The 23265-nt window shown below is 30.1% G+C and overlaps 1 protein-coding gene across 1 annotated transcript in view; it reads left to right on the forward strand.

The window, feature by feature from the left end:
• LOC129988522 (zinc metalloproteinase-disintegrin-like batroxstatin-3) overlaps nt 1-23265 on the forward strand; it is a 122731-nt gene that overhangs the window by 39492 nt on the left and 59974 nt on the right. The window contains exons 7-11 of the mRNA XM_056096768.1: nt 3347-3401; nt 10667-10722; nt 12324-12383; nt 12466-12537; nt 14453-14616. Coding sequence (XP_055952743.1) covers nt 3347-3401; nt 10667-10722; nt 12324-12383; nt 12466-12537; nt 14453-14616 — 407 coding nt within the window. The remainder of the gene's footprint in view (nt 1-3346; nt 3402-10666; nt 10723-12323; nt 12384-12465; nt 12538-14452; nt 14617-23265) is intronic.

Raw genomic sequence — 23265 nt, forward strand, 5'->3', positions numbered from 1 at the left:
CAATTCGATGCTAAGTTCGCTCATCGCCATAATTACCATTGCAACTGCTGATATCTACGAAACACTGATCTTTATTTGAATGTAACTATTGCTGTTACTTATGGCACTTTACAATCCCGCTGATGGATCTCGAATGTAACTAATAAGCATAAGTACTTAGATATTCAATAAGGTGTTATTTTGCTATCATTTCAATTCAGTAAATTGTAGCCATGTTTCTGAGCTCAGATCAGATCGTTTCCTCCTGTTTTTATTTGAGATTTCTTGTATTTTTTTCATTTTGTGAAATGTTAAAACGCAAAAAATAAAAAATAAAAATATGGCACAAAGAGTTAACTGGTACCCAAAAGTTTATTATTGCATGAATAACGCATTAATTATAGTGAAATTAGAAAAAAAATTGTTTGAAATCTAACTAAAGATGATCTGAATCTAAACTCTTATAAATGTTTGAAAGAGTATAAAAAAATTCAATCACTACAAAACAAAATTTCTAAAGGCAGAAAATGGTGCATAACGCTAAGTGATGATAGAATAATTAAAAGGCTATGTCTGTGTAATAGCTGGAAATCACAAGGAAGCATAGAAAAAGAAATGGTGCAATGCAATGTAAAGTTTTGTATATGAACCACTCGACGCAGATGAAAAAATATGGTCTAAACGCATGAATTTCACAAAAAACAATTTATTGAATCCAGTTGATTTAATTGATTGATTTAGTTGAGTTTAGTGGCGCAAAAACCATTCTTGATTATGCTGCGCCAACAAATGATATTTTATATCTAAAACAAAGATTGAAAAGATTAAACTGGGCAAACACCCACGGTAACTGTACAGAAAATCAATGGGAATGTGTTGTTTGGTATGATGAAAAATATTCTTAGTCAAAATCTTATTATTTTGTAGCGAAGGCATAAATTATGTAAGGAGAGGAATAGGAGAAGATTTTCATCTCGATTGCATTATACCTGAACATATATTTATACTCTGAAACACCCAATAGGATGTATGACAGTGAAAGGCGTGGACAAATTATTGTGATTGATTGGATTATAAATGCTCAAAAATAATAAATGAACTATTCTTTCCAAAACTACTGCCTTCCATACGTGATCTATTAATGGAAAATTAAGATAATAATAATTATATTCTCCCTTAATTCTCCAATTAATGAAGAATTTATAATTCAGCAGAAACCATTCCCATGTCATATTTCCATAACATTCAAAACAATTAAAGATAATCCTATTTCCACTACTGGAATGGTTGGGATTAGTCCAGACATTAATTCAATCGAAAATTTATGGATCAGACTAAAGAAATTTGCTAAACACAATAAACCCAGTAATTAAAGATAATTAATTAATGCAATAATCCATTAATAAATTCACATAATAACAGCTGAGGAACTAAAAGCTTTGCTGAATTCCATGAAACGGCTTTGCAAAGCACAATTGGTGCTAAAGGTTATCCAGTTAAGCATTAATGCCAAAAATGAGATTTTCGTATATATCATTATTTCTATATTTCCTTTTTCTTTCTTATAACTACTGTTCCAGTATAAACGGCCATTACAAAAATCATTTTATTAAATTCTTGGTTAAATTACCTTTAAAATGATCTAGCTTCATGGTATTTTTCTTCAAAAAAAATGTTGCTAAAAATCCATCGAATCTCAAAAGTGTGCTTTTTCTAAAATGATTTTATACTAATAAATGATAATTGAATTTATGCTATATTTATATTTTTAATTATATCACAGGTAAGAGCAGCAGTATTTAAAAATGGAAGCACTTCAAAAAAAAATTCCCCAAATTTTATTCTAAAGTTAATTTTAATTGTATTTCAAAAACTTTATTAAAAATTAGTTTATACTAAATCATCATATTCTAGTTATAAACAATTAGTTGTCTTTGGTGATCAACTGGTTCACCGGAAATTTTGTTTGTGTTTATTTCCAATTAAATCTAATAAAATTCAGGATTGTTTCAAGAAAACAAAATTTAAGCATTAAATTGTGGATGAAATTAAAGCGTATTAGTAGGCTAATACATGGAATTCCTTGTGCAAATAAACCAATAGAAATAAATCCAATGACCTAATGGCTCCAAAAAATTCAATTGGTCGGTTTACCCGACTCCCGATTCCCTAAATTTCTTATTTTTCATATAAACTAATTAGATGTTAAATACAATCTTTCTTCCTTCGCTTTCAACAACGGAAGAAAACCAAGTGCAAAAATGAAACATTTCTATGCAACAATGACATCTATTGTTAAAAATTATGCAAAAAAGGATTTTTTAAAAAATTGCCAAATTTCAGAAAAATTTGAGTGACTTTTAAATATTTTTAAAAGAGAAATGTTTATATTTTAAATTGCGTAAAATTTGTTTTTTTTCTGTAATACTTTTAGAAGTTATCAACGGAATAAAATATCAAAAAACAGTTCCAAGGTGCACGTTCCCACCCCCAAATGTATGTGTGTGTATATATATATAATATGCTAGCTTTAGTAGTTCTAAACCAAACGGTCTGGTTTGTTTAGTTCCAACACACGCACACACATGCACAAAAATTCCTCTTTATTAGTAGAGGAGATAGATATGAAAATAAGTGCTAGGATGAAATATTAGTAGCAAAAATGAAAGCAATTGAGTTTTGCTTCGACAATTAAATATATTGTAGTAAAATATGCGAAATCTATCTTGTATCATTAGGGCATTATCGGGATAAAAATACCTAATTTTTTTTTTCACAGTACTTTTAACTTTCTGTGTGATTTGTTTAAAAAAATACACTGTAATGCTTAATTTTGTATCCTTCATTCAAGTAGAAATTATTTTTTTAAAAAAATATTTAAAGTCCCTATTAGATTAAAAGATTAAATTAGATTAAAATACCGTAATGAACTTTTTTCTCATGAAAATCTAAACTGAGAGAGAGAAAAAAAATTGTGACGAAATATTTCAGTAATCTAAAAAAAAAGTGCAGAATGAAGTAAGTTTTATAAAGGATTAGAGTCAATGCTCAGTTTTTTCTAATTATTCTTCAAATAAGAGCAAATATTATTACATTTATATTTAGCTCTTTGTGTAAATCAACGCATGTAAGTAACTGTTTCCAGTGGAATATTTATTTTTTAGCTTAAAAATGCTTTTTCAGCTTTTTTTTTTATTTGTTCTTTTAAAAATTTATGATTGCTGTCGTTTTTTAGAGTACTGTTTTCTCTGTCTCTCTCTCTCTCTCTCTCTTTTGGAAATTTGTCACAGAAAATAAGAAAGTGAATTAATTTTATTCCAATAGTTTTCAATACGATACAAAGCTAATATTTTCTAAACATTTTTAGGACAATCATCCTCATTTATTATATCACATCACAACGGATCAGTTCCTGAATTGCGGTAAGTTCATTTTATAAAGTTTCAATAATTGCATCGTATATTTCGCATTATATTTAATGTATCCAAAATGTCTTATTGGTGAATATATGTGTTTAATTCTATTTTCAAAGAAAAAAAGAATTTCTGTGGATAATCATCAACTAAAATACATTTTCATCTATTTAATACCTGACAAAGCATGCCTTGTAGCACTATCGAATACTTGATAAGTAATGAGTGGTTTCTGCTATGGCCTTGAGAGCAATAACCTCATATGAAAATTACATACTATAATTTTTCAAAAATCGGATAAGGACTTTTAAGGGAAATTTTAAAAAACCCGACCGGTTAATGTACGGTGGAAAGGTTAACAAGTTCTATAATGAATAAAAATGCTTTATGCTACACGAAAATGCAGTAGAAAAACACATCCAAAGCGTAGGCAAAAACAACACTACTAGCAAACAGTAGTTCACAAGCAACAAATCACTATTGGACGACTGCAACAGCACGAAGATCTCAAAGTGAGTTCGTTATAGAAATTTTGCTCAACTGTTCACTTTCGACTCGTCTACTGAGTGAAAAGATACCTCCATGAGAAGGTATCGAATGTTCCAAAGCAAACCCAGGAACTCGAGTCCTAATAAAGTTATCGCCATGATTTTCGAATATTTTGAGTTATTCGTTTTTGTCTTCAAGGTTCATTGACTTGGAATACATTCAACATCAGTTAGTTATCTGTAAAACTCTTTTGCTTATCAGGAAACTAGTAGTGTAAGAAGCAATGTAACAGATTCGTAACATTCTCTAACAAATGAAAACGTTCTTTGAAAGAACATTTGGTTCGAAATTATCTTTGAAAAAGTGTTCAGTGAAATTAACGCCTGGCTTTTCAGCTGTCATTTCGAAATTTCATTCGAATGCTCACATTTCCATTATAATGGCAAAGAGTAATAAAGGAACTTAAATGGCATTTACTCTGATGCAATAAGAATTGTTTATTGATTCTTAAATAATCCCAAGAATTTTCAATAGAAAACACTTCATGGTCATCACTTAGCTACCTCGAATTCATACATTTCCAACCTGCACTCTTGATGGGTTTATTAAGTGGAGCCATATTCTCAGCCTTCTGCCGGTATAGTACATACAATTGAAATCAAGATTCACCATTGTAGTTTTTCACTTCCTACCATCAAATGGTTGAGTAACTGTTTTTCTTTTCTGAATGTTTGAGGATCCCTGAAGGTCTTCAGTTAGAGGAAAAATTCTTTTTCCAGAAAATACACTTTCCTTAAAATATTTACAAATGAGCACTGTTCAGTCCTGCTTGTCTGGCCATATTCCTTGTTCATTTTATTTATTACTAGATCTAAAGTTTAGTCTCTCAAAATATATAAAAGGATTGAACAATACAATTATTATTTTATTCTTTCTTTTAATCTATGAATACTTTGGTTTTAAGACTATAGATCGGAAAGGCCATGATTCTGGCTTTTCTGAAATTAAACTGTTCATGCATCGAGAATGCATTATTTTTGATATGTCTGGATTTCAAATATAATTCATCCTGCAACTTCTTATAGTTCTTTAAAAAATCTACATTCATAGTTATATAAATCGAATGGCAATTTTCACAGAAGAATAGAAAATAAGCAGTAATGATTTGGATGAAGATGCTTATTCCAAATTTTATGGCAATTAAATGAATGCAATGTAAAATGCGCAAACAAAGAAACAGGTTGCAATTTTTGAAATATTAACTCAAAGCCCTATTGTAACATCATGCATTCAGAAAACAGAATATATTAGAAAATAGAATATTAAGCTCTCTATAAAGTTATTTTCCTCTAATACAAAATAGCATAAATAAATACATGAATGCTCTTGTTAAAGCTAAAGATTTCAAACACTATTTTTTGCATTAAAAAACTATCATACCGATAAAGAAATTACATAAATTACTTATAAAAGTGTAAGAAAAGAAAATAATTTAAATTTAAATGTTCAGGATACATTTAATAATATTCAGGAAAAATTACAGCATTAAAATTGTTAACTTGCTTGTATTTTGAGATTGAATTTGTATTTTAAGATATAAAAATAGTACAATGAATTTTTTCAAAGCGAGTATGATTCAATTCATGGAATTATATCAATCTTTCGGTAGAAATTTTCTTTCGAAAATTGTTATCCATAATCTTTTTCAAATCAATTCTAATTTTCGAAGGGGGGTAATAAACGACTCAGATCATATTCCTATTTTGAATTTGTAGCATATTGTGAGAAGATTTAACTGACGATTTTTTTTAATGCAAGGGGAAAACATATTGTTTCCTTTCAAATAAAAATATGAAATAAGAATAACTGAGTATCAATTGTTGCAGAATTTGTAAACATTTCAAGGCTGCTTAGATTTGTTCAAAATCCTCAGATTTTAAATACAACAACATTTCCAGATTATGATGCCAAAGAATTAATTAATGATGCTGTTGTCATTTGTCAAAAAAGGCTTTTATTTGAGAAAGCAATTTTTTCTTTCATATCCAAGCGAGTATTTATCTCGGAATGGAACCTCTTGTTGATCTTATTTCCGTACAATGTTTTGGATGATGTCCAATCAATTTCTCTTAGGCCTTAAGTAGTAATTTATTGCGTTACATTGACTCAATTGCATCCAACTTAAATGTTATTTCTTATATATCATTATTACCAGTATAAAGTGGTTGCTGTAATTGATTATATTTTAAAAGCCATTACCAAGTGGTGAGAAACAACTTAATATATCTATGTCAAAAACATTTTTTTTTCTTACTGCAATAGCTTCTTGAGAAACTTCATATAAACTTATTATTGCTGGCCAACAACATATTTGTTCAGTTAAATATTTGTTAGGTTTTTCGCCCAATAATAATAGAATATAAGACTAAAAAATAAATAATAGAATATAAGACTAAATCTTTGAAGAATATAAAAATTCTACAAAGTGCTCTGATTCTGCCGCAAAAAAAATTGAAGCTATGGAGATGTTTCCCAACATTTGTATTTTCTTTATATCGTTAGAAGAAATAGAATTAATACACCTCATCATATCATAGCGGATACTAGTAATCCGAAAATGCATTTTCACATTCTTTAAAAATTTCTTGATTCCCATTTTACTTCCTTTAAGTCTGGTATTGAGGCTATAGAATATCGTTTTCTTTCAAATAATAATATTTATTTGAGAAAAAAAAAATTCCTAAAACCCGGTAGAAAAAAGCTCTCTAAAAATTGGTTGTTGTCAAACTGAAAATATTAATGTCTTTTTCGATCTGTTACATACTTGCTACAAAGTAGATTTTAGTTTTACATACATATTTTTGTATTTTTACTTTTTGAAATGTGTTACTGGAAAGGAATTCAAAAGAGCAGGAAAAATAGATTGAAATAAATAAAGCTGTTTTCTCACTTCATCAGCAATCGTATTTGCATTGTGTAATAGTGTAAAATGTCTACATTAATTTCATTTATATATATACATATATCTTATTTTGCTCCTATTCCTGCTATCTTTAAAATGAAGTAGAAAGTAAAAAGGTTACTTAACAAATTATTTCCTCATTGTTGCCTCATTTCACGATTCAAAATTTCATCTTATTCGACAAAATTTGAAGAACTCAAATCAAACGTAAAATAAGGAATTGTCAGCATTATTTTGGTCTTATCTGTTTATTTACAAATCTGCTATATGTAAATAAAATAATGAGAGCTGAAGCGTTTGAGTGAGATCTGGAAACATTCTGAGCTTTCCATTTGGTGAAATGGATGAGTGAACGTAAATTATGTAGAGTTAATTTTCGGCGATACAATTTTCCTTCGAGAATTTTTTTCCTAAACTGACTGAAAATGAGTTAACACCAATTGTGATTCAAGCAGACAGAGCTACAGAAACTTTTTCAAAACTTCAGTAAGCCTTTTTGAAACCATACTTTGCCAAGCGCACATGTTTTCAAATGATTTAAGACATTTTCAGAAAGAAGAGATTTGAATGAAAACGAACCTTGCGATGAAAGACTGCAAATGCAGTAACTGTCGGAAATATTTCTGGAATTAGGATTTTCTGCATTTGATCATTGCTTAGCAGTCAAAATGAACGGAGAAGAGTTCAAAAGGAAGCACATTATCACTCATTAGATTTCTATCAATGAGTTATTAATGGGAATAATTTGTGTGAAAATTGTTCCAAAAACTGTTCTTTCTCAGGAAGAACAAAATGCCAGAAAAGACATATCTGAGAAGAACAATATGAACATCCATGTGGTTTCAAAACCCACTTATTTCCCAGATTTTTAATCATGTAATTTTTACTGTGATCAACATGATTTTTTTCTGAAAATTCATCTCGGTTGTTGTTCTTTCGGGACACTATAAAAAACATTAAAACTACCTTGATTGACCAATTCAAGACAATGATAGTATTCCACTTCCAACATAGCAATGAAGAGGGAAAAAATAATTTCCAACCCTATGTGGTATCCAGAGGTAATTATCTTGAAGGTGAGAATATGAGGATGTAAATTTAAATGAATAAAATGTAATAAAAAGAAAATCAATATCATTATTTTATCTACACACTTCGTGATTCAATAAGTACCTCATCGATAATTTACGTTTGTATCACCAGTCTTCTGGAAACATTTCTCCAACTGTAAATGTCTATCAAGGGAATCGTTTTCCAGTGAATGAACATCCATTTTGAGGTAACAATCCACTGAAATGCTCTCAAATCGTACCTTACTGCCTCAAGGGAAAATCCAGAACCTGGATCTTGGTAAACACTTCTCTATATCTCCTCTCAAAATGTAGCATCATGCTGAAAAAGGATTAAAAAAAATTATCTTTATAATTTTTTTCTGAACATCAGTACTCTTTATGTCACATTTTATCGAATTTTTACTCTGAAATTAAACATTAATTAATTAATATGCTTTCTAATATAATTATGAAAACATTGTGAATGAAAATAATCTTAAAACGGAATAATTAACTCGAAATTAAAGCAGATATTAAGAAGTAGAATTTTACTGCTCTTTGTTTTTATGCGTCTTACGAAGATATTTCTAACAAAATTGATAATAAATGAAGTTTGATTGAGGGTACTCTGTTTTAACGTGAGGTTTCAAAATGTGGTCAAAAAATTTGGGTTATACTTGCAAATGAAATTTGAATGACTTTGTATGATATAGAAATCATGCTAGAAACGCTTTATGCATGATAAAGTAATTTCAGAAAAATGGATTCTAAAAGCAAGAAACATTTTTTGCATTTTATTAAAATTTTTTCAGTAGTACAGTAGTCACGATATCTTGGCAAATAAAGCGAAAAATAAATCTTTCTCTCAAAAGATTACAAATGTTTTATAAACGATATCTTGGCAAAGTCACGATATCTTGGCAAACAAAGCGAAAAATAAATAATTATCTCAAAGGATTACAAATGTTTTTTAAATGTAAAACAATAAAGGAATTCCAAAACGAAATTGGCAACAGAGATACATTTCACGATAAATGGCCTGCTGTAAAATTTGCCTTTGAACCTAATTTGCGTTTAAAATTCTAGCAATTAAAAATTGTACGGAAACCTAAAATGAACCCAAGAGAATGAAATTATACTGTTCACAGAAATTTATGATTTGCAAAGAGAATATATAAAATAGTCTAGAGACTAACAAATTTTCTGCAAAGGTGAACAAGAGGTAATTTAGGTAATTTTGCAAATATATTATTCTTCATAAATTAATAAGAAATCCCTACATATAAAAACACAAACAGGAATAAAATCATTGCTTTTTAATTTAGAAAGAATAATTTTTAGCACAGCTAATAGTCTTGTATTCTGGAATAAAACTTAGTGACAACTATATGCCATCTGTTTGTTTTGGGAGTAATCCCTTTTTACATCGTCATAAATATACTTTAGTAGGTTACTCATTCATAGACAGATAGTACTACAATCATATTTTTGACATAACCGCACCACTAACCCGTCAAAGAGGCAGTACGCAGTCATTCAGTAAAGATAGGTTACGAATTTGCACTGCTTTCCAGCGCAATAAGTCTCCTGGAAAGAAAGATAGTTTTACAGATAGTTATGAGGAATGCCGGATTAATAAAACCTGTCACTGATATTTGGAGAGAAATTTGGTTACAAAATATAAAGCTTCCTAAACTGCAAGAGTTTTGGCGGTATATTTATTAGGAATGAAGGTATGATAGGTTTCTGGAACATTTTTTGCCCTATCACAAAGTGACAAAAAGCCAGGTGACAGAGCTTGAATCAGTCGTATATTTAAGAAGCGAGAGTAGCAGACTATCGGGAGGCGTGAAAAGTCGCGCGAAGTATCATTCCTGCGAGTTTCCTTAGAACACTTTGTGTTATGGTTATTTATTACCAGTTTGATTGTGTGTTGTTGTTTACTGTAGTACTATTCTAGCTTACACTTCGACTATGTTTCTGTTTGTGTTTTCGCGTTTTCATGTAGAATATATTGTCGCTATTTGCTATTGCGCTAATTTATTCACTTCACACAGACTACACCGGATATTTAATTTTTTTTTTTGATAAATTTTCTGTAAAAAATTCGTATATTAGGCTTTTCTACAAAAGAATAATCATAAATTCAATGCATCAATAATCGGGCATTCTAATGAAAATCTTTCTCGCGTAAACAATACGCAAGTTTATGGATGATTGGACTAAATGTATTTAAAAAGCACAGATTTTTGTAGAGTTGTGATGCTTTTATTTAGTCTAATTTTGCTAATCTGCTGTTAAAAATGAGTATTGCGAATAATTTTTAATTGGCACTTTTTATTTAGAAGAAACGGATACTTGCAGGAAAATTAAAAAGATATTTAAAAATTTCACAAATATATTAGAATTTTGAATGGGAAAGAATGATTTATCTGATGGGTAATACTAAGCACACTTATGTAATATTTGTCTATATTCTATAAAAGGATACCTACAGTTCTTGAGGAAATATATCTTGATCTTTTGAACAACAGTTTTGTGAAAGTATTGAAGTTTGTAGAGGTGAATATCCTAGTTCTTTGTAAAACTGGAAAAATCAAGGCCTATTCAAAAAGATCAGAACTTGAAAGATCTTTAAAAATTGAATGATTTTAATTTTAAATTAATAATTTTTTGGTGTGATCAGTTTAACCGCGTTGTTATTCTGCGTGCTTATTTTAAATTTAATTCTACTGATAATTATGATTTTAATTAAAAATTTTCTATTACAGCAACTACAAAGGATGCAGACAATCCACACGAAAATATGTTTCGTTTTATTCCTAAAGTAAGAAATTTGACTTTTAAAATTATTTTAAATGTGTTCTCCACTGAATATATTACAGAAAACATAAAGTTTATCTTTTATATTAGTTTAGTTATTTCGGCTATTTTTGAAAATAAGTAAAGCAAATTATTCGCTGATAATTTAATAATCTAAAATATAAACAAATTTTAAAGAAAGGTAAAATAATTACATTCAAACTAATAGTGTCTGATTCTGAGATTAGCATATAAAATGAATCCAGAGTTGACAAATAAAACCTTCTTAAGTTAGCTTCTGTGAAACCGGAACTTTCGTTAATCTAATATTTAATGGATTACTGAAAATTAACTTCATACCATTAAGACGTATGGAAAACAGCATTCTATTCGAATTTTGATATAAGTTGAAAAGCAACAAATGTTTTTATTTCCTACATCGCCAATATCAAATTTGATTTCATTCGTAATTTAATCAAGCAATAAAAAATTAGATCCATTACTCAGATACGCTACTGTAAGCCAGGAGATTAACAATTTATCTTTGCCACTTCATTCCTGTTAACGAAGTAATTTAATGAAAATTCTGCAATGAGATAACGTTTATTCTGCTTTATATAATCACTTATACAAAACATTTTCTAATTAAACATTAAACAGGTTGCTGTGCTTAAGCCACGATGCAACTGCTAAAAAAATTACGATGAATTTCTCCAGTCTACACGCTGTGGCAAGAAATCTATAAAAACTTCTAAAAGATTTGTATCTCCTGAGGAAAAAAAAAAGTTCGTTCAAGACTCGTTATGACTCTTGTGTTTTTATATATTTTATTTCCCCTTCACTTAATTAAATGTGCACCATTTTTTCATCAAATCTTTATCTTGAGCTGCGCAGGTTGCTAGTATTTAAGGATATTCAAGACTCATACAATTAATCTCGGAAAAATATATTCATTACTCGAAAAAAAATTGGGAAAAAAGTTATTTCACACTTTTTATCAATCTGGAAGTCAGGAAACAATTTATTTATAAATGTATAAGAAACCACAAAAAGGAAACTAAAAGTATTAAATTAAAATCTGCTATCGCTAATTTCAAGTTATCATGTGAGAGCATTATTTTTTTTAATCGCATGATATCAATCCGACAAAAAAAATTCATGTTCTCTCATGACTCAAATTCACAATCGCCAACATTTTTTTCTATAACTCAAAAAAAAAATTTATCAACTAGAAAAATTAAAAATTAAAAAAAAAGTTATATATAATAACTATCGATACATCTCCTAACTGTTTCGCGTTCATTTCAATTTTCTTCTCTGTGCTTCTTCGGGCGATAATTTCTTACGACCTTGCCCGTTATTGGCCAGATAGGATAATCGGGTACATGGCGGCCATTCGCACCAAGTTGTAACTTTATGTTGGCGATACGTCGCTAAATGTGACAATCTTCTTTATCATATTATAATAATCATAACAGCTAAAATTCGATGACTCAAAAGCGATAAATTGCCACTTTTCTGCTCATGCCTCTTTCAGATTCAAAAACCTCAAACCAAAATAACATCATGTTCTCACATAATAAGAAATTCTTTATTTCCAATAATCATCATGAATTACATTTTTAGGAGAATATTCTTCAGAGGAATAAATTCATCGAGATTGCTGTTGTAATTGATCAAATACTGGTGAGTAATTTTTTTTTCAAGAATACTATATTATCTTCCTCAGTACTATTTAAAAAGGAGTATACAATTTTTTTCATTGCAGTTTGAACGGTACAATCTACATCCGACAGAAGTTATAACATCCACCATAGAAATGGTTAATTATGCTGATTTGGTAAGTTAAGATTTCCTCATATCTGTAAATAAGAATATTTCTCATTTATACACGTTTTGTAAAAATATTCTTGAATTTACTACTAATCGAAATTTCTGGGTTTAAATTTCTCAAAACTAAGATTTGGACATTTACTTAGGGCCGCAGTGGCCTGCTGGTATAGTTTCTTCTACGGAACCGAAGGGTTTCAGGTTGGAGACCCGATTCCACCGAAGAACCGTCGTGCAAACGGGTCTGGTAGACGTTAAATCCGTCGGGGCCAAACGCCCTCCGCTGATGTAGTATGGAAGCTTAGAAATGGGGTAGGGGTGCCAGCTCAAGTGTCGTCCTCGTTATCAGATCGCGTTTAGAAATTACTAGGTCGTCCCAAAATAGCAATGGTGCTGCTTTTAAGAAACGAACATATAATATATCTAAACAATTATTTAAGACTATCTCACGAGTTTAAGAGAAGATTTAACTCCATATGTAAAATCTGAAATTATAATAAATAAATCCTATTCTTAGCCCAATAAGTAATTTCTATACCATTATATGAACAAATGCTTTCAATTGAAGAATGGTTCAAATAAAGTAAAGAATTATATTTTACGTTGCTCCAGGCGATAAATATAGTTCTGAAGAAATTAGGAATTCTAAAAGCATTCTTTTATACAGTACTCCAGCCTTATTAATCGTATTTAGTAAAATATTCTTGACACATTGACATTTCAAATAATAAAAGCCCCGAAATTCTAAAATTAACCGAATTATAAAGTCTTGATTATCACTATTTTAGACAATTTTAGATAATTTCAATGCCAAATTCGTGGAAACTCGATCAATCAGCCGGAGGCGTGTGTTCCAGGCGGCTTAATTGATTTAAAATAAGGGAATTCGATGCTCCAAAACTCGATCGATTTTGATCGCCGGAATGATCTTTTTATATAAAAATGTCAAAAGTATCTTATTAAATACGATTAATAGGGCAAGGGGCTATATAATAATTTAGATTTTGTAAATTTTTCAGTTGCATATTTATCTAGATAATCAACATTAAATATTATTTTTCACGTTTTTTTTAAATCACTTTCTTGATTGGAAGATCTAAAAATTTGTAAATTTGCTATTGGATCGAGATTAGTGCATAAGAAACTTTTGTATTGTATAACCACCTTGTACAACGAGCATGCAAGATATTACATATAATAGTAAAGCTTTTGTTAAAAGCAATTTAGCAATATGTACAACGTTATATTATTATCAAAAGTGCAATAATGGAAACATGCTCAACAGTGTCTTACTGTTTAATGAACTGTTGCTGTACAAAGATGGTGCCCGTGTAATAAAGAGAAGCATATAAAATAATCAAAATGGGAACAAAACTTGAACCCTTTACACTCGAAATTCCTCTCTCAAGTACCATTCAAGACGACGCATTCATTTATTTATTTATTTTGATTGTTAAAAAATACCCAAACAATGGTAAGAAGGTGGAGATTAATTTTTGAGGGAAAATCCAATTACAAACAATTGTACATATTTATTTTTGGGACAATTTAACAATTCTTGTATTAGGTGAATAATTATGCATCGAATAACCTTTCTGATGTGCAAAAGGTTAATTTATTGTATTCAACTCCTTTCTACTATCGTTATCTACAAAGAAATTAAAACAATTAATGATCGGTTTAAATATTTTCAATAAACCCTGTAATGATTACAGAAGCAATTAGTCTTTCTGTGGATTTCCAATAATTTTTTGAAATGAATGAGTTTTTCCAGTTTAATTTTGAACATTTTTAATGAGAAAAAAAAACTTTTCTGTAGAGGAAACTCAATTAAATTAATATTTTTGTTATAATTAATATTATTATAAACTATTTTAAATTTATGTAAACTTAATAAATAACTCGCTTGTTATGAATTATTGCAGTTTTATCGACCGTTGAGTACATCGATAAGCGTAGTTTTCATCGAAATATGGATAGACGATCAAATGATAATTGATGCTGATATATCGAAGAGCCTGAAAGACTTCGAAGAGTACTCGGATCGAAGAATAAAGAGAATATCTGTTGATGCTGCTCATCTGCTGTCGTAAGTAGCAGACCAAAACATCTCAAATCTTTTCTGTTTCCTGAACGAGGCCTTTTTTATTATTAAATCAAGTAACTGAACATTTTTAGAAAGGTATTAATTAAGTATTTTGTAATTTTTTAAGCTCTTTCTCTCCCTCGTTTGTGTAAGATATAGTCAGAAAAATTAGAAATATGTGTGAATAGGCACTGTTTACCAAATTATTTAATTATTATTTTATGTATTTTTAAATATAGCTAATTTGCAAAGATAATAATAATAAGAAGAATTAAATCAGAGAAAGTGGTTTACCCGAAATTTTTTCCCATATTCTCTATTAAAGTTATTATTGTTAAGTAAGCATGTTGCCCCGCCTCTCACTTGTAACGCCCTCAAGCGGTATATGTAAAAAAAAACATCAGTCTTTGTAACATCATCGGCGTAGCAGCACGCCGAAAGGCAAAGCTCAAAGAAACTCCCGAAAGCGGGGAGACAATAAAATCTTTAAATATCAAAAAAGGTCCGTCATTATTGGTGAACCTCTCCAATTATTTCCCTCAACAAATGAAAAAGAAATTTCAACACAATTTATAGAGTCCCTCTAATATGCAACGTATTATTTAAGAAAGTATGTATATATTCAAGTACTCATTTTGCAAGCTTTTGTTTAAAACGGGAGCAACTAAAATTTCACACAGAGCCACAATTTTAGTTGCAAGATGACTATCAAATTTCATATATCCTAGACCTTGCGTTTTAAGCTATAGCATCAACATGCATGTGAAATTATTGACCAACACACGTCAACATATTAACCTTTTTAATTCAAAAATGGACGAGAAACAACACTTAAGATGCCAAAATTGTACACGAAATTTTATTTATCTATCTTTTTACATTTTGGAGTTATTGTGTTTACTTGTATTCGAATAATTAGCCAGGTTTACACTGAATTAATTTCATTGGAAATTTGAAAAACGTACAAAAATAGTGCAATCAGACTAGCTTAAAGCATTTAAGTTATCATACTCACAGACAGATATAATTTCAAAAATGTGCCTTGGCATTATTTTAATTTTGTTTTTCGGTCAGGTGGATCTGAAACATGATAATTCTTCAAAATCACGAAGTCATTTTTTTTTTCAATTACAATTCTTTTTGTATTTCTCTTATATAAGAAATTAAAATGCCTATTTACAACTCAAAGAAGTCTTTTTAGCTAATCTTAAAAGTTTTTTTTTTCAAGTAAATTATCTTAAAATGATAGTACGATAGAACATAAATTATAGCACATATATCAATATTTATTTTATTCAATTCTTGAATCCACAATTTGTATGATAAAATATATTTCAGTATGAGTTTTAAGAAAACAGGTACCCTTTTATTCAGATAAGTTCTGCTAAATTGTGTATTAAAGTGCTCTTGTAATTATGATATGAGTACTTGTGACCTAATTGACTCCACTGAAATTCCATCCACTGAAAAATTGACTGCACTGAAATTCCATCATATATGTGGGCCCGGGACATGATAAATCCGATTCTGTGGCCAAAACATTCTTCCTCTGCTGTGGCACGGAAATTTGGAGTAGAATGTGACAGTTGAAATTTCCACCTCATCATTTGTTCAAACTATGTTCAGTCCCTTAATAGCTAGAGTATTGCCTTAAATTAGAATGCTAATATAACTAAACTAAACAAGTATATATGATGTCGTATAAATAAATGATCATTACATGAGAGAGATTAATTTAAAGGGAAGTATGATATCTGACAGTATAAAATAAGCATGTAATAGAAAATACGAAACAAAAGGATCAGTTAGTTAGCTAACAAAAATCAACTCCAATTACAAGAATATGTATCTACAAATGAGAAGACTGTGGCACTTGTGGGAATACACGTTAAAATGAATCGTGCAGTTCAACAAATTTAATTACAGCTAGTTGATATGCCTGGTTTTACTCAAAATGAAAATATGTTCGTGCTTAATATCCTTTATATAAAAGTACGATTTTAGTACGATTAATATTATAATGCATAAAACCTTTTCAACGTTTTGAGATTCTCAGTAATGCGCATTCATATAATGAACGAATTTTTAATAGCTATTTTCTAAAGTCTACAGTATTTATTTTAATCCAAGAAGATAAAGCATTCCGAAAGGAAGCATTTTGAATTGAAATAAATTTTTGCTTTCGCCATTTAATAGCTTTTAATTTTTTTTTCTCTCTATTCATTTGATCTTCTTTGAACAAATTAATCTAGGGATAGTAAAAACTCCCGCGAAAGTACAGCCAATTTATTTTAAAACAGTAAAAGTTTAAAATCTTCCTTATTGTAGTTTGAAATATTTATACACAACGTAAAAATTCCACCCCTTTGAATTATATTAAAAAACTAAATTTAATATAATTTTATTAATATTAAATATTATCCTTTTCATTTATATTAATAATGAAGTGAAATATTAATTTCAGTTATATCTTGCTACCGCTTTCCTAGAAAAACATGCAATACAAGTTCAAACATTTCAGTGATTTGAACCAAATGAAAGTGTCTGAAGCGCCATATACTGTTTTTGTAAACTTTGAGGAAAGTATTTGATTTAAATGCTTCGAAAATTACTGAAAAATAAAAAAATTTTACTCTTCCAAAGGATTATTACTTCCATTTAAAATGTACTTATGAGGGAAACGTGTCACATCTTCATGATGCTTTAAATAGTTTATCGACGTTGTTCTGGATTTTAACTTTAAAGTTAAATTAATCTGATTAAGGAAGGTGGAGAAAAACATATCTGCCTCTAAGCATGGATTTCTATATTAATAACTTATGCTTCGTTGTAGAAATATTTTTAAATCCTCAGACACGGAAACTGTAAAAAGAAAGTAATACAATCATCAATTTGTATCATAATTTTAACCTGAAGATTTGGATGAAACTTCATATTTTTGACCTCTAGCAATGAATTTTAAAATTTTTGAGGTGGAAGAAATTTTTTCCAAATCGCCATATATTTTCGAAAATAAGCTTGATTCTTGTATAAGTCGAGGGTACGTTATTTTTCAAACATTTTCCCAGAATTGAAAACTTGTATATAAGCCAAAATAAAAAAAAAAATTACATAGAAACTCTGTGAATTTCATGAAGGTGAAAATACTGCGAAGGAAGAAAATCGGGTGAAATATTTTCCAATCAATTCGCTATAAAATAAAACGCCAGACGTTAACGATGATCATTTTAATTCTGGTAACTCTATCGGAAGTAGCACATTTATAACTTCTCTATACGAAATATAGAGAACGTATTGTAATCGTTAAAAAATTCGAACTTTACATTTTGACGAATTTCGAAGTTTTAAATCTTTTAGAGTTCGAAAAACCCATTTTGAGTATTATGTTCGTTTATCTATCTGTGACAAAGATTACTCAAAAGCGCTTTGAACTAAATGGATGAAATTTGATCTCTACACTAAATTTGTAGATTTCTATTAAATTTTGAACAAAATCCATTCAGAGAACGTCTATCTGTATACCTAAATATAAGTTTACACGATAACTTCAAAACAAAGAGGTCTAGATAAGTGAAATTTAAAACACAAATTTAACAACTAAAAAGTAGAAGCCTCAAAGAATTAACTGTCTGTCGGTCTGTGCTATCGCAAATGTGTAAACAGGATAACTCTAAAACCTTAAATGTATGAAATGTATGCGACTTAAATGTATGAAATCTGTAAATGTATGAAATGAAATCTGTAAATATATGAAATGTATGTGACGTAAATGTATGAAATCTGGTATAGGATTTTATGATTACAAGAGTATTTCTTTTAGAAATTTTGCTTTCAATGGTTGGAAACAACATGCTTAAAACACAAAATTTGGTACCTACACAATTTGGCACATTTTTTTGGGTACCTAGTCTAAATGCCAATGATGAATCGAAATATATATAACCATAGATTCAATAAAATTGCGAAATTCGTGAAAATATTTCCTAACTGTTGTTCGCCATTGTCATGCAAAGCATTCGTAGCTTTTTTCAAGGTTTATAATTTTATACGATGGAAGGAAATAAGACCTTTGTTAGAGAGTATGAGAGAAAGGTTTACGGAGACCATTCCTGCTAGTCTGTCCAAATCTGGTACAAAATGTGACAAATATATATTTAATATGCATAAACAGCACGTAAAATTTTATTTATCTAGTTCTTTGCATTTTGTAACCATATCCTCTTGCATTCACACACTTAAAATTTGATAGAAATGTACATATTTAGTGTTAGACAGCATACCAAATTTTCATACGTCTAGTTGAATATGTTTTTAAATTATCATTCTCGCTGATAGACAAATGTAACTCAAAAAATAACTTTTTCGTATTCAGACAAAGCAAGAAACATGAAGATTCATCAAAATTTAAAAGTCGAACCTTTTTAACGTTTACGATACTTTTTTGTGAGCCGCGGCAGCCTGGTGGTAAGATCTCGACTTCGAAACGAGAAGGTTTCAAATTCGAGACCCGACTCCACTAAGGAACCGCCGTGTAAGTGGATCTGGGGTCGGAGCGAAACGACCTCCCGTTCGTGCTGTGCAGAAATTTGGAGAGGGGTTGCCAGCCCAGTTGTTATCCTCTTCATCTGACTGCTCTTCAAAATTACGAAGTCCGTTCCAAAATAGCCTTAGAGTTTCTTTAAAAGGAACATTAATGCAACTGAAATACTTTCTTGTATAATTTGTATAATTCATATGCAGGAAAGTAAAAAGCAGAATTTGGACAATCTCATTCTTCTTCGCATTGACTCAGTAATGTTAATAAAAAAAATATTAGGACGTAAATAAAATGCAAACAATGTATGTTTTCCCGCATAAAAACTGCATTCGTCATTCTATAAGCATACATCGTAATTTAAAATATACAGTAGTCAGACTGAAAATCTCTAAAATTGATCGTTTATACTGAACAAAATTGCACCTGATTAGTCGTAAAATTCAGTTGCATTCAAAGTACATATTTTACACCTTCTCTGTACGTGAATAAAATTTGAGCATTTCTAGTAGGACTACGGAGTTAAAAAGGATCATTAATCGCTTCTAAATTGCATCATTTCAGGTGTTATTTAATTATCTGCTGTATATGCGCATAGTTTCAAAACATCAAATTAGATTGAAGATTATCTAATAAACTCTTTCTTTCCAACAACATCGTGTCCTAGCTAAAATTATCTAAAACTAATAGCTTATTCAAAAAATGCAACCTATAATTGATTACCCATTTCAGTCACATTAAATGGAGTAACTCCACAAGAATTACTCAAGATTGGAGCTGATAGTTGCTTGCTTAGCAGACGCCTGAGAGGTGATTTATTTTCAGCTCTTTTTTAAGACCAAACTTCTCGTTTGAAGTTTTATCCTACAATAGATAAGAATAGATTTAAAAGGAGGACTCCTCGTTTCAATACACGATATTTAATATGTCAGCTAGTTTAAATTCTCTAATCAAAACGTCCGCTGTAATCTACTATTTTTAATCCACATGTTATTACTTTATAGTCATAGATAAATGCCCCGGTGTTCTGTTTACGTGGTGGCGGGCAATTAATGCGCCATTATTCTTTTTAAAAAATACTTAAAATAAGATGCTATCAATTTTAGAACCAATTTTTACAAGTTTGATTGAACTATAAATGAAATAAAAAAACAATAGGTTACTTATTTTATGCGAGCCTGTTTTCCATCACTCATTGTAAGTGATATCTTCATATGGGAGTATTCAATAAATTCGATTGAAGAACATTCCATATTCTTTTTAACTTTCTCTTGAGCTAAATATACATGAGAAAGTATTCTGATCGTCGAGAAATTTGAATGAAAACGTTGACAAATTTCCACATCCCGAATCCTAAAAACACATTTTTGACATTACGTCCATTTGTCTGCCTATGAACACAATAGCTCAAAAACGCTTTGAGATAAACGGTTGGAATTTATCTCAACATTTGTATTTTTCTATCAGACTTTGAAAAAAATCCATACAGGGGAAATCTGTTTATTCTGCTGCTAAAATATAAATCACCACAATGATTACAAAACAAAGGAAACTAGATGATTCAAACTAAACAACTAAAATATTGATAGTACGATTGTGGGTAGAAAGGTTCCCAGCTTAAAAAGAAAAAGAAAAAATATATGTTTAATGATTGCTTTATTTTTCAACGTAGTCTCTTTCCAAAGATATACAATTATTTGGACGTCCTCTCTTTAAGAGCTTTCTTCTAAGGCCTCAAAGTAGGCATTCGTCGCTGAGATGACATCGGTATTTGAACAGAATTTCCTTCCAGGCAGAAATGTTTCCAGGTTGGAAAGAGACTATAGTCCGAGGGGACTATATCAGGATAATAGGGTGCAAGATGCAATTTTGCCATCACGATGACAGCCTTGTGGACGGGAGCATTGTCCTGGTGAAACAGGACTTTCTTCTTATCCAAACATAGCCTTTTTTCTTTCATTTTGGAATGCAATTTATCCAAAAGATTAGCATAATATTCAGTATTGATGGTCCTGATTTGTTCTAGATAATCCAATTAGAAAATTCCCTTAGCATCCCAAAAAACTATTATCATAAACTTTCCAACAAATGACGCACATTTTGCTTTTTGTGGTATTGATTTGTCTTTCGCTGTCCACTGTTTTGACTGTTGTTTGGTTTTTGGAGTATAGTGATGGATCCATGTCTCATCCACAGTAACGAAAGGTCGCAAGAAATCGGTTGGGTCTCAATTGTACGGCTCCGATATCGCCATGCGCTTCAGCAAAACGCGCCAAAGTCAGCAAATGCGGCACCCATCTTACTGACAACTTTCCCATATCCAGATATCGATTAAAATATGATGTGGTCGTTCTGTGGATAGACCAACAGACTCTTCAAACTCTGTCGATTTCAATAGGAGAACATTTCTAATATTTTGGTGAACTTTTCTAACGATTTCATCTATAGTGACTGATTTTGGTTTTCCAGACAAACCAAAGTGCTTTTCAACGACATTTAAAGTCTGCAACCCATGTTTTAACAGTTTTAAATGAAGAGTAGATTCCCCCAGTGTAGTATCTTACTCAATTTTAATATCTGTCGGAGATGAGCCATTTATAAAAAAAATATTTTATTACAGCTTGCACTTCAGTTTTCTCCATACTCGGCTGAAAGATACAGAAGAACATTTTAAAACAGCACAGTATAAAAACAACCAAACACAAATCTTACCAAACACAAAAAATAATCAAGAAGTATCAAACAAAGATGGCACTTTGAAGTGCTTTAGTCAAAGTAATTCCGGAAGCGCCACCCCTAGGTCCGGCCGGAAATTTTTCATCCCACCTTTGTATCAAATTTGGAATTGAATTCGCACATCATATTGACAGTTAATCCGTCTGTTCTTCTGTTTGCATATATAACGTGATAATTCAAAAACAACGGTACAACAAATTCGGTGCAAAATTTTATTCTTTTAAAGCGTAGATTTTTGTCAAATTCTGAACTATATCTGCTAAAAGCTTAATTGTCTATCAGTCACTACTTTCTCTATTACATAAACGCTATAAAAATGTAATAAATATTATGAAATTTGGTATGCTATTTTGCAAACTGTAAGCATAATTTTGTGCCAAACGTTATTTTCAGTCGGTAGATAAAAGGCTTCCAAAATACATATTCAGTTTTCGAGTATTTTTGTATTAATAAAATCCCAACAATTAATCTCTAAACAAATCATCAAATATCGCACGTTCCTGATTTCTTTCAGAAGCGTGCGTTTTCGCGAGTACGCGTTTTGTAAGTGTTTTCGTCAGTAGCATCCAGTTAATAATTATTGATATTTTTTGGAGAGTATACAAGAAAGTTTCGGGGAGACCCTTTACGCTGCTTTCATTTTCCACTGTCAAACCTTCAATGGCATTAAGCAACTAAAAAAATGTCTTCAACATAATTATTGGGGAAATAATTTTTTTAAATGCCTGATTGGAATAATATTTCGAACTGAAAAATGTTTTGCAAGGTAACTAGTAGCAATCATATTTCATCTGTAGATTAGTAGAGTTGTACTTTGCTATGGAAAAAGTACATAACTTTGTCTGGTATTTTTAATTTGACAAAATCATCAATACTTATTCAATTTTAAAACTTGAAGGAAAATAGTGAAGAACCAAAGTGAGTGGTCTACCTAAAAGTCTCTCACATACTCTCTCATAAAGGTGTTATGCAAAGTACACCGTGAATGGCAATAGCGTACTACATTTTGCAATCACAAAATCATATACCAAATTTGATATGTTTAAATCAATGCATTTTTCTGTTATCGCGTTCCCATGTTTCTGAAGGTAAAGACCGACAAACTGTCAGTTCCTCGTTGAATAAACTCAAAATGGATATATTTCTAAAATGTAGATTCCGAATATGTACCGAATTTTATCCATCTAGCTCTCTTCATTTTGTAGTTATTGTACTAATTTATATTCGAACAACCGCACAGACAGATTTTTTCAGAACGAATTTAGCTCAAAATTTGATAGAGTTCTAAAAATTTGGTGTATACCAAATTTCATCCACCTAACTCGAAGTGTTTTTGAGTTATTTTTGTCATAGATAGACGGCCAGACAGACATTTTTTTAAA

This window comes from Argiope bruennichi, chromosome 10 (assembly GCF_947563725.1).
Source record: "Argiope bruennichi chromosome 10, qqArgBrue1.1, whole genome shotgun sequence".
Lineage (NCBI taxonomy): Eukaryota > Metazoa > Arthropoda > Arachnida > Araneae > Araneidae > Argiope > Argiope bruennichi.